Here is a 13,017-nt window from a genome sequence, read left to right on the forward strand (position 1 = left end):
AATCACTTGCTTTAAGTGATCAGATTTAAGACAGATCACTGTCTTTTCAGGTCTTTCCAGTGGCATTTGGAATGTTAGCAAGTGGGGACAACTGCCCCCCCCCTCCAAAATGCAACCTGTTTGGTCTGCCTTCTCTGGGTTAAACACATTTACAACTTGGGGGAACCTTAATGGTGGTGATTTTAGATGCCATTCATTTAAATAAAGAGAAAGTTTTTAACTGGAGGAAACCATTGGCCTGTTGTCTTCAGAAAGCTCCAGGAGAGCTCAGTATTACAGTCTGAGCAACAAAGTATCACAGGGACAAGTTAACTTCAGATCCCTGACTAAATTTACCCCCCACTGTCTTCCAGATACATCTTCCTGGACACCAGGTGAGAGCATGAGGTCCCTCTCATCCTTTCCTCTGATAGAAACACACGTGAGGAGCATACCCATGTGACAGTCAGAGGCGTCCTTATCACATAGAAAGGCAGGGACATTCTATTATTGACAGTATGTTAATTGAGTGAACTTTGTCTAGACTGGACTTGAATAAGTGACTGATAGTAAAAATAAAAGAAGCAGCATCAGTTAGGAAGAGAGCTCAAATATTTTTAAATTATTAAAGTAAAATGATTTCAAATTAAATACATCTTCATTTCTCTCACCCATTTGTTCATTTGACAACATTTAACAGTGTGTGGCTAATCTCTGCTTTTTTTAAAGAAATCAAAGCTTCAGGGGCGCCTGGGTGGCTCTGTTAAGCATCCAACTTCGGCTTAGGTCATGGTCTCACGGTTTGTGGGTTCGAGCCACGCCTCGGGCTCTGTGCTGACTGCTCAGAGCCTGGAGCCTGCTTCTGATTCTGTGTCTCCCTCTGTCTCCGCCTCTGCCCTGCTCACACTCTGTCTCTCAGAAATAAATAAACATTAAAAAAAAATCAAAGCTTCAAGGTAAACTTTTACCCTTAAACAGTATGTCTTGATCAATGTTTTTAGAAATTCTCGGCATATTTTGTTCCGTGTTTGGAATATTTGATAGGTGATTTTGTGCATCTGAAGTGCAAATAACAACAAAACGGTCCCAAGGGAAACTGGCGTGGGGAAGTTGCAGGGCCTGGTGTCCCTCCAGTGAGGGCGTGTGGTCAGGCACACATGTGATGGGAGGAACCCACGTGCCCCAATCCTGCCACCTGCTCCTGCTCCAGAGGCTCCGCGTCACCCTCACTCCTTCCAGGGTGGTCATGTTCTCCATCCTTCTCTCAGCTGCAAATACCCCTGACATGGAGTTGTCACCAACTTGGTTTCATTGAACTGCCCAGGTTTCTTTTTTTTTTTTTTTAATACATGAAGTTTATTGTCAAGTTGGTTTCCATACAACACCCAGTGCTCATCCCACAAGGTGCCCTCCTCAATACCCATCCCCCACCCACCCCTCCCTCCCACCCCCCATCAACCCTCAGTTTGTTCTCAGTTTTTAAGAGTCTCTTATGCTTTGGCTCTCTCCCACTCTAACCTCTTTTTTTTTTCCTTCCCCTCCCCCATGGGTTTCTGTTAAGTTTCTCAGGATCCACATAAGAGTGAAAACGTATGGTATCTGTCTTTCTCTGTATGGCTTATTTCACTTAGCATCACACTCTCCAGTTCCATCCACGTTGCTACAAAGGGCCATATTTCATTCTTTCTCATTGCCATGTAGTACTCCATTGTGTATAAACCACAATTTCTTTATCCATTCATCAGTTGATGGACATTTAGGATCTTTCCATAATTTGGCTATTGTTGAGAGTGCTGCTATAAACATTGGGGTACAAGTGCCCTTATGCATCAATACTCCTGTATCCCTTGGGTAAATTCCTAGCAGTGCTATTGCTGGGTCATAGGGTAGGTCTATTTTTAATTTTTTGAGGAACCTCCACACTGTTTTCCAGAGCGGCTGCACCAATTTGCATTCCCACCAACAGTGCAAGAGGGTTCCCATTTCTCCACATCCTCTCCAGCATCTATAGTCTCCTGATTTGTTCATTTTGGCCACTCTGACTGGCGTGAGGTGATATCTGAGTGTGGTTTTGATTTGTATTTCCCTGATGAGGAGCGACGTTGAGCATCTTTTCATGTGCTGCCCAGGTTTCTTTCAAAGTATTGGTGGTGTGTTTGAGGGCAGGAGCAAGACTTCCCAAGACCTCCCAGCCCTGCCCCCACCAGCCTGCCTGCTGACTGCCCACCCAGTTAACAGGAGCACCGTTCACTGTCACTGGAGCCCCAAGCCCTGGTACAACACTGGGTCCCTTGGGCCGCTTATCCATTACCATCAAAAAGTCCCATGGGTCCTCCCTTCACATTGTGTCTAAACTGTTCACTTTTCTGTCTCTACTGCCACGATCCTTCTCCCACCTCTCAACTAGACCACTGAGTAACCTCCTACCAGACCCCCTCACTTCCAACTTCCGTTCTTACCCTACCCCACGGATACCACGCATAGCATCTGGATTATCCTTGTAAAATTATAAATCGAACTGTGTCACTTCCTTAGGTAAAACACGTCATTGGATTCTCATGAAAGGAGAACAAAATTCGGGCTCCTAACGCTGAGGGCTATGGCACTTCCTGCCTTTACATCCTCACCCTGTGCCCTGCCCCACTCCCACTCTGTGCTGTGCCCACACTGCCCCCCTCTCTGTGCCCAGCACCGGCCAGCTCTTTCCCTTCTGCCATGCGATTCACTCCCTGCTCATTGCATGGCTGATTCCTCCTCCATCATCAGGCGAGCTCTTTCGCATAGATGCCTTTGCTGACTAACCTCCCAGATTATTCCCCATCTCTGTATCCACCTTGTTGTACCCATAACATTTATCATAATCTGTAATTATTCTGCATAATGCTTTTTTTGTTATTTACTTTCTGTCTCCCTCAGTAAACTATAAGCTCTCTGAGGGAGAGGATCACATCTGTCTTGTTCTTTGTTGCAGCAAATCCTAAGTTAGCAAAGTGATCTGAAATTGTACACATGGTAATACTCAAATACTTATCAGGTTAATTGGTTAAGCACTGGTTGATTAATATGGAGGCTTGCACAATGCAATCCAAAGTGTAGAACTAAAGGAACAAAGTGTAAAGTGTCAGTCCTGGGCGAGGGTTGTTTGCAAAGAGCTGCTTCTACCACAAACTATCAGAAAAATCCACACGCCTGTCTTGAGTGGTCTCTCCTTGCTGTGACTGCACCAAAGGATGTGTATTTATCCATGGGCATGCTTTTTTATTCAGTATCTGCTATGTGCCAGGATGGGCAGAAACTAATATCTAAGAGGGACTGTTCTTTAGTTTTTTTTCTTTGCTTTCCAAGACACTTGCTCTTTTTTTTCTATCATGTTTGCTTTCGGAATAACTGGTATTGGGCATTCCAAATCCCTGTGGTCAGTTGCAACCTCCCTTTCCCTCTCAATGTTCTTAGGATCTTATAGTCACATCTTAGAAACAGTCGTATACACCTGGTTTATTTCCTCTGAGTGAGTGCAAACCTCTCTAGATCTTGCACAGTGCTCAGAGCAGAGCTCAGGGTCAGGAAAAGTTCTGAGAGGAGGGAGGAACAGGAAGGGAGGATGAAGAAGGAATACTGTGGATCCCAGGGCAGCTGTAGCACTGTTCAGCCTTGTAAGGTTTTAATAACAAAAGCATGCATTTTATTTGCATCTTAGTCCATCAGAAGGAATTCTACAGAAGGAATTCTGAAAGATTCAGGAACCGGACAGGTTGTGTGCCCTCAAAATGCTGCTTTGTTATCACTCCCTGAATTCTTTATTTCTAGAGGGAGCACCGGGTGTGTCTGTTAGAAGAGCTAAACTCAGCTGCTTCTTATAAGAGAAAATGGGTGGTTCAGGGTCAGGAATAATCTCTACAACCAAAGACAAACTGAGTAGATGATATCAGGGTGTGTGTGTGTGTGTGTGTGTGTGTGTGTGTATGTGTATTTTAATACTGACTTAGTTTTACAGTGTTCCACTAAGTGATTTTTTTTTTAAATAAACCTTAAAGAGGACTTGGCAGGTCCTTTAAAAGATACACACCTTTAAAATAATGGTCAGTCCCATTTGGCTCCTCTCCATTTTTGTTCATTTCCCTTTCTAATGACGTTCAGGTGATTCTCAAAGACTGTTGCAATTTCTAACTTGGGGACTTGACCTGGGAAGTTTATGAAGGTTCTGATGCAAGGCCCATCCCAGACCTATGGAATCAAAGTGTCTGGGAGGCCGAGAAATGGGCATGGTGGCCCCAGGCTCCACTGCTCTCACAAGTTTGGAAAAATCGCCTTTCTAGAACAAGGGTAGCAACAGAATGAAATATTTGCTTCATCTGCATGATGTTCTCACAGTAGGCTTGAGTAACATACATGACATCATAGAGACAAGATTCTCTCTGCTCACTTCATAGGCAGCGCTGTGCCTACAGCGTCTGTCTGTCTTCTGCAATGAGACACCACACTTGCTTCTTCCTTTCTTGGGCTCTTCTGTTGAGATGAGCCCATTCTGTAAAGATAAATTGTTAATTTTCAATAATAAACAATAAACAACTTGTGACACTTTAGAAAAATGTTCCCTTTGCCTCCCAGATCCTTGGCTCATTGTTTGTGACTTTGATACACCCCCATTGAAATGTTTTTAATAGCCTGCTTGTAGCCACAAAGAAGAAAGCGGATTCATCTAACGAGAAGTTCTGGGCTAACGCGCAAAGGTTGCCTGAAACCGGAAGGAGGTCGCACAGATAAATTACTTCCATGTATTTTCCAGTTAAAGGAGTCTGCCCAGCGTCTGAGTCCAACAAAATATCTGCAGTGTGATCTAGTCTGCCGAGTGTGGAATCAATTGGGGGTTGCAAATGTAGCCTGTGCATGGATTCTAGATCGGCTGCTTCAAAATCACGTACGGCAGCTCTTTGATTGTACAGATTCCTGAGATTCACTCCCAGAATTTCTGATTTAGGAAGTTTGAGGTGAGGCTTGATACCCGTCCCTTTAAGCGTTCCCAGGTGATCTCCAGGACTTACCCCAACCCAGGATGAATCATGGAGTGCTCAGAGCTACAGAAAAATGGATGTTTGTGCTCCACCCTGAGGCACTTCCCTGTCCCATTTGAGTGGAAATGGCTGCTGACGCTGTGCTAAGTGTGGATGTGGCTGTGGTGGGAAGCAGCTGCGGGTTGAGAAGGGGGTGGCTGCTTGGTAAAAGCATGACCTTGCATGCATTTGGTCCCAGAGCAGTGAGAGCTTCCTCTTGTGAAATGAGAGAGTCTATCGTAATATGTGCTGGAACATTCGAAGTCAGGAACTTTCAGCAAAGGCAAGTTAAAGGATTTACATGTCTTCCAATAAGTTTTAGATGTTGACATGGGCGGTAATGATATGGAATATTTTATATGCCTTTCTGAACTGTAAAGGGTTCTCTTTGTCTTTAATTTCTAAGACAGCTCTGGAACCAGGGGGATTAAGTCTTCATTTACAGCTACTCCTTAACGCCGGGACAAATTATGGCTCCCCCAAACAAGGGTGCTTATTAGTAAATACGGTTAAGCAAGTGGATGCTGTTCCAGAGGATCGGTGTTTATACTTCAGCAGAGGAATCATTTAGGAGGAGAAAGCCTGCCCATTAATAGGCAGACCTGCCATGACTAATGGCTGTTCTGGCCCCAGCCTGGACAGTGAGGGCTCACGGAGGCCAACCTGGCTCTCTTTCGGCCCTCTCTCAGCTTGGCAGGTTTAGAAAGCATTTCCAACTGAGGTCCCCAGGGATTCCGGTACAAAAATGCTGAAAACCCTCCAGTACAGTGGTATGTTTATAAAAGTCACAGGGGCCCCGGTCCCACCCGAGAGAGGTCAAGGAAATGCATTTGTCTAACCTCACAAAGTCTTGACCAGAGAATCGTATTTGATTTAATCTATATCCGTAGCAGTTCTGCAATTGAATAACAAGTCATTTATTATGAAAGTTAGGAGTGTGTTTCTGACTGGGACCCAGGCAGCACTGGCTGTGTTCTCTCTCCATGTCTCCTTTTTCAAGTACAGTGACTGAAGGTTTTGGCCAAACTTTCTTCCTCAAGGAGGATTTTTATGGGTCGCCTTGTTGTGAGGGGGATATTAAGCAACACGTGCCCCATGAGTGCATGGTTTGTATATAGACAGCAGTGTCAGCCCCATATCAGCAGTCTCACTGGGCAGATCCCCATAGAAACTCTGCTTGGGGGAGCTGGAGTAGATAGAAAGGCTTAGGAGATGGAGAGAGGATCATATTCCATGTGTATTCCAAGGCCAAGAGTGTGGATTCTGGATTCTCCATATGCCTGCTTTCCCAGGGTGCTTCTAGACAGAAATGAGAATAAGCCTGGAGAGACAGACTGGTTCTACTTGTGGTAGCATCTGAGGGGTAGTCAACCTCTGTATTCTCTCTAGGTAATCTCACCAGACCCCTGACTTTAAAACCATCTCTATGTCCCTGAACTTCAAATAGACCTCTCCAGTTTTCCACCTCCCTCCAGCATTCCAGATTCCTATCCTGGCTACCCATATAACCCCTCCAACAAGAATGCTTGAAGGGCATCTCAGAACTGGATTTCCCCCAACCCTCTCCACCCCTGGTTATCCCTGTCTCCTCAATAATGACAGAAATACAGGAACTTTCTTTGCTTCTCCTCTGTCCCTCCACCCTCCACATCAAATTTACCAGCAAGTCCTGCTGACTTGACCTTTAAGACAAACTGCGAAGACGTGAACCTCCCTTCAGCTCTGTGAGTTCCTGTCTCCTTGACCACAGCAATAGCCTCTTAGCTGCAGTCTGCCTTGGCATCACCATGTGAAACAGACCACATGAGAGCCCCCACTAGGTGGAATGGTTGGTGATCAAACTCCCTTTAGAGTGAATTCAAGAGAAGTTAGGCATAGGGGAAGTGGTGCCATGTTTTTAGCCCAACTCTTGGGAGAGTCACTTTGAGAGGCAAATGTGGTTTGGAGGCCATGTGGGTTGGAATCGGTGAGGCGTATTTGTTTGTTGATGGGGAGATACGGGCAGAAGGGAGCAGGAGGTGACGCAGGGGAAAGAGAAGGATTGCCCTTCTCCCTGGTCTCCCAGGGCATACGACTCATCCACAGTCACAGGACAGGGAATACGAGTGCCCACTGCACAGGTTAGCTCTAGGTCTGTAGGCTAATGTGCTTGATGTGGTTTTGGACTGGTGGTGGGGGTCCAGAGCCAACAGCCATGAAAGAGTTCTTGAGACACCTTTGGTGCAAAAAGGTGATTTTATTGAAGCAGTGGGACAGGACCTGTGGGTAGAAAGAGCTGCACTGGGGTTGTGAAGAGTGACTGATTATATACTACAGAATTGGGGGGCCAGGTAAGGAAAAAGGGAGGTTTCCAAAAGGACTTTCATATGCTCAAGAGGACTCATAAGATACTGAGTCCTTGCTATTGTTGAGCTGGTTGATTTTCCCTCTAGCAAAGTGTTAACATTAAGACAGTAGGGGGTTCCTGGAGGAATGTTATACTCTGTATTTGCCTCAAGTATTTGTCAACGGGCTGCAGGTTATAAAGAAATTTAACGTTATTTACATTTTCTTCCTGCCTTTGTTCTGCACATCACTAAGGAAGGGAAGGTGATGTTAGGGCTCCAGGTAACTGAGTCTGTGGATTTCTGGAAGTCTGGCTGTTATTATAACATTGCCTTTTTTTGTCACTTACTAAGACATTTGCAAACTGATTTCTATCAGTTAACCATTTGTTTTCCCCTTTTCCCCCCCTTCCTTTGTTCTTGGACAGCCAGGAGTGTCTGAGGAATGTCACTTTGCGGGGGGGGGGGGGGGGGGGGGGGGGGGGGGGGAGACAATTGTTAGCTTGTACTTTGTCCTCAGCATGTCTTTGGCTCCCTGTCATGCTGGTGGGGTGCTCTCCCCCCTTCTCTCAGTGAAGTAGGAAGTAGGCTCATCAGCTGACTGACAAATGACAAGGAGGAGGGTGAATTAGTAGAAGAGGCAATGTGTCAGGGAACACATGCCTTATTTCTGAAGATACCATGGACTCTGTGACCTGCCCTTCCCTCCATCTGGGATGTTCTTGAAGAGGATTTTCATATGGCTGATGACTTTGTGACATCTGGGCTTAAATGTCACCTCCTCAGAGAGGCTCTCCCTGACCTCGGAATCTAAAACAGTCACCCTGCCATTCACAGTCATATCCCCCTATTTTCATTCCCTGACTGGCATTTGTTACTGCAAGAGATTCAACTTGTTAATTTTCTACTTGTTTACATGTTTATCACTGTATCTCCTATGAGATATTAGCACCTACTAGGCCCTGAACAGCGAGAGAAGTCTTCATGAAGAAGCATGAGGCATTTCTTTTCTTTCAGGGAAAAATACAAATGTGTCATGATAGAAGAGAAGAGAACCCAGTTTGGGTATTTAGACTTGAATAGGCCCTAGATTAAATCTGTGTGTGGGAGGGTGCGTTGTAGAGGGTAAGGGTACATCCTACACCCTTGGCTTTATGGATAGATAGCTTGTCACAAGCAGCCTGTATCTTCCTAGGCAAAGGAAGATGTCTGAGTTCTCAAGGCCACTGGGCACTAACTTGAGCTTTAATACCATTCTCTGCAGGCTTCCTTTCATGCCCAAGGGCATAGTTAGAGGTTCAGTTACCAGCGGTGAATATCATGTGAATATCTGAGCTAAGTGTATCAAGGTAAAAAAAAACAAAAAACCAACCTTTAAAATAGGAAAATGGAGAGGCTTGGCTGGGAAAGAAACCTTTAAGTGGGAAAATAGAGAGGCTGGGATGTACTCTTTAGGCCTTAAATGGGTGTCTGAACTGGGCCTAAAAGACCCTTCTGGCTCCGCAGCCAGTGTGGTCTTTTCAATTGCGCTAAAAGAAGTCTGCCAGCCTAGGGGTGCCTGCGTGGCTCGGTTGGTTAAGCGTCTGACTTCCGCTCAGGTCATGATTTCACTGTTCAGAGTTTGAGCCCCATGTCAGGCTCTGTGCTGACAGCTCAGAGTCCGGAGCTTGTTTCAGATTCTGTCTCCTCTCTCTGTCCCTCCCCCACTCATGCTCTGTCTAGCTTAAAAACAAATAAACATATTTTTAAAAATTAATTAAAAAAGGGGTACCTGGGTGGCTCAGTCGGTTGAGCGTCCTTGCTTCGGCTCAGGTCATGCATGATCTCACAGCCCGTGGGTTCAAGCCTCGCGTCGGGCTCTGTGCTGACAGCTCGGAGCCTGGAGCCTGCTTCGGATTCTGTGTCTCCCTCTCTCTCTGCCCCTCCCCTGCTCATGCTCTGCCTCTCTCTGTCTCAAAAATAAATAAAAACATTAAAAAAATTTTTTTAATTAATTAAAAAAAAGAAATCTGCCAGCCTAGGGGCAAAAGCAAAGAGAGTCTGAGCACCTAAAACAACCTTTAGTCCTTAGGTGATGGTTTATATTTCTAACAACTTAAAAAAAAATCCTAAGACTTCTAGGGAAAGACTATAATTAGCCAAAAAAAAATATTTCTACGTAGTCTCTAAAAACAAAACAGACAAAACACATCAGTATACCCAGTTTAAAATAATATATAAAAAATTGTATGTTCTACCCCTGTATTTCTTCCCTACATCTATGAGGATGTTACTGAGGTGCCGAATCACCCAGGATCAAACCAGTATATCATTCTGTCAAAGGATAAATTAGGAAGTGACTGTATATCTAGTCAGGTGACCTAAGAGCACTCACCCTCCTCTGACCAGGAGATACTAACATAGTGGACAAAATTTACTTCAGAAAGAAAAGGGATTGCACAAGCACAGATTTGATCCACCATTTTGGGTAAAGCCATGGACACTTTAATCAAACTACCTATCCCCCTGGTGGCAAACACTTTAAATGTGAGGAACCAAAACCAAGATTGATGAAAGCTAAGGTTTTAATAGACATCTCAGACAGTTTCTTCCTCTGACTATAAAAAGTGAGTTCATGTGGCTCAGTAGCATGTTGTTATGGGTTCTATGATTGGTGATGTTTCCTGTTTACTTCTTCAGGAAAGATCCAAGTGACTTGGGCTTACACAGGGACTGGCAGAGACCTGGGGGGACTTCGGTGGTTGTCTGCATTTTTCCCCTGGTTTGTGAAGCTCACCTCACTGACTGACCCAGAAATTACAAACCATATAATCTGCGGGGTGGTAGGCAGAGTTCTGGACTGCAGTGTTTTCTGTTTCCCCTTTATTTAGGCCAGAGGAGAAAAAATAGATCCAGAAGAGGCACTGATCTACGAAGAGGATTTAGATGAAGGGAACGGTGTGGAAGGCGAGGTGGAAGAGAGCACAAAGTTAAAAATGTTCCGCAGACTCGCCTCGGTGGCCTCCAAGCTTAAGGAGTTTATCGGCAACATGATAACCACTGCTGGAAAAGTTGTGGTGACCATTTTACTCGGTTCATCAGGTGAGAGTTTCCAGTATGGGTTGGAACACAGGTAGCACTTTGGCGAGTCATGAAAGACAAGGCTGAGGAGAAAATGCCGAAGGAAACAGCCTCATTCCAGAACACCAGACTCATAGCCATAACTTGTAAAACTGGCCACGTGTACACACCACACACACAAATAATTTTTCCTGTTCAGTTCTCATGTTTGTGTTTTTAGTCGGTTTCTTTTTTTTTAATTTATTTATTTTTTTTTTACTGTTTATTTATTTTTGAGAGTGAGAGAGTGCAAGAGTGGGGAGGGGCAGAGAGAGAGAGAGAAAGAGAGAGAGGGAGACACAGAATCCGAACCAGGCTCCAGACTCTGAGCTGTCAGCACAGAGCCCGACGCGGGACTCGAACTCACGGACCGCGAGATCATGACCCGAGCTGAAGTCAGATGCTTAACCGAATGAGCCACCCAGGTGCCCCTTGGTTCGTTTCTATTAACCTCCGTAAAGCAATCTTTTTCCATATCTAGGTGATGTTATGTTTTATACGTGGATCAGAAAGACCACCGTTCTCCTCCCCCAGAGCCCGTGAATGGCGATCAGCTACGATGAACAATGTCAGTATACTCTCCAGAGAGCCACATGTGTGCATTCTGAAAGCACGTCTGTTTACACTGGGTCATTAGGAGTCTTAATTTAACTCTCCAGGATATACTATTTTTCTTCCTCGGTTAGATTGTAATCTTGCAGCACAGACACTCACTTCCTTTAAATCTTGGCTGCTGACTGCTTGTTCCATAATAATGTTATCTCCATTTTCTCCCTCCTTCCATCTTGCTGCTGGCGGCTGCTCCAGAGCCACTGGGAAGTTGGGTCCATACCGCTTCCTTGAAATTGCACAAGATGAAACAATGTGACCGTTTTTTAAATAGCAAAATAAAAAGTGGAAAAGAGAATTGAATTTCTCAAGAAATATCCCAATATTTTAATGAAGAGTCATTTCAACACGCCCCCTACAAAGGTTTTTAAATGCCTATAAAAAAAAATTCCCTCATTTTCCATGTCCCCTTTTGGTAATAGTATGAATCAGATTTCATTGGGTAGGGCAAAGTTTTAGTGAGACTTTGCCATAGATGGAATAATTTTATGAATCCAACTTACCCCCAAAAAAGTAAGTTATTATAAAAAGTGATATCAGGGAGGGGCTCCTGGTGGCTCAGTCGGTTAAGCCTCCAACTCTTGATTTTGGCTCAGGTGATGATCTCAGGGTTCGTGAGATCAAGCCCCATGTCAAGCTCTGCCCTGGGAGTGCGGGGCCTGCTTGGGATTGTCGGTCACTCCTTCTGCCCCTTCTGCACTCTCTCAATCTCTCTCTCTCACAAAAATAAATAAGTAAACATTTTTAAAAATGGTATCAGGGTAAGTTGCAATGGGCACACAAGTATCCCGGAAAAAACTGGGGGGAGAAGTAGAAAGATGGAAACAGGCAAGTAACTGTGCTAACTTTACTGTATGAAAAGTAGATACTTGCTCTGCTAAACAGCACGGGAAGAATTTCTGGCAACATCCTGTGTTTCCCTATATTAACAAATACCACTTTATGTGTGATCTTTTGCACAACAAAAATAGTATTAGCTCTGATTTTATAAATGAAGTGGGATTCCCATTTTAATCACTGGATCCACACCGGAAAGCATATGAAGGAAATGTCCATCATCTCCAATAGGAACATGTTTTGAGCGGTGAATGATTTCCCAGTTCCATGCGATTTTTCATGATCACATCTCTTCTTCCTTAGGTATGATGTTGCCATCTTTGACCTCATCTGTGTACTTCTTTGTATTTTTGGGTCTGTGCACCTGGTGGTCCTGGTGCCGGACGTTTGATCCATTGCTGTTCAGCTGTCTCTGTGTGCTGCTGGCTATTTTCACTGCGGGGCACTTGATTGGACTTTATTTATACCAGTTCCAATTCTTTCAAGAAGCAGTTCCACCCAATGACTACTATGCAAGGTAAGACAAAACGTTAAGACATTTCAAGGACAACTCACTCTCCTTTATGATCTTGTTTGAATTTGCAAGGGTTCCTCTTGATGCCCATTGATGTGTTCCGCAAAGAGTCGGTGGGGATGGGGGAAGCAATGTAGCACTTTCAAGTTATTGAATGACAAAGTCCAAAAGGAAGTGGGAGGTCTCTTCAAATGGAGGTGCTGCTGAGACATGGAAGAGAGGGGAGGCTGCTGTTTGGTCTCAGCTGTGGAAAAAGATCCCAGAAGAACATTTTGCATCAAAGAATAATAACAACATGTTAAAGCATCCAGCTGGAGGATGGTCTCACACACCAAATAGAGCATTAAAAATAATAACAAGGGCAGGGCGCCTGGGTGGTTGAGTGTCCGACTTCAGCTCAGGTCATGATCTCACAGTCCACGTTTCGAGCCCCGCGTCGGGCTCTGTGGTGACAGCCCAGAGCTTGGAGCCTGCTACAGATTCTGTTTCCCTCTCTTTCTGTGCCCCCCACCCCCACCACTCACGTGCACACGCATGCACACTCTCTCTCTCTCTCTCAAAAATAAATAAACATTAAAAAAAATGTTTAAAGAAAAGTAGTTTA

General features: G+C 44.7%; 1 protein-coding gene across 3 annotated transcripts in view; it reads left to right on the forward strand.

Annotated features, from left to right (window-relative positions):
• Positions 1-13,017, forward strand: part of LOC131490416 (piezo-type mechanosensitive ion channel component 2) — a 470,949-nt gene that overhangs the window by 265,588 nt on the left and 192,344 nt on the right. For all 3 annotated transcript variants that reach the window (XM_058692724.1, XM_058692725.1, XM_058692726.1), the window contains exons 6-7: positions 10,225-10,435; positions 12,203-12,416. In XM_058692724.1, coding sequence (XP_058548707.1) covers positions 10,225-10,435; positions 12,203-12,416 — 425 coding nt within the window. The remainder of the gene's footprint in view (positions 1-10,224; positions 10,436-12,202; positions 12,417-13,017) is intronic.

Source organism: Neofelis nebulosa, chromosome 11, assembly GCF_028018385.1.
Source record: "Neofelis nebulosa isolate mNeoNeb1 chromosome 11, mNeoNeb1.pri, whole genome shotgun sequence".
Classification (NCBI taxonomy): Eukaryota; Metazoa; Chordata; class Mammalia; order Carnivora; family Felidae; genus Neofelis; species Neofelis nebulosa.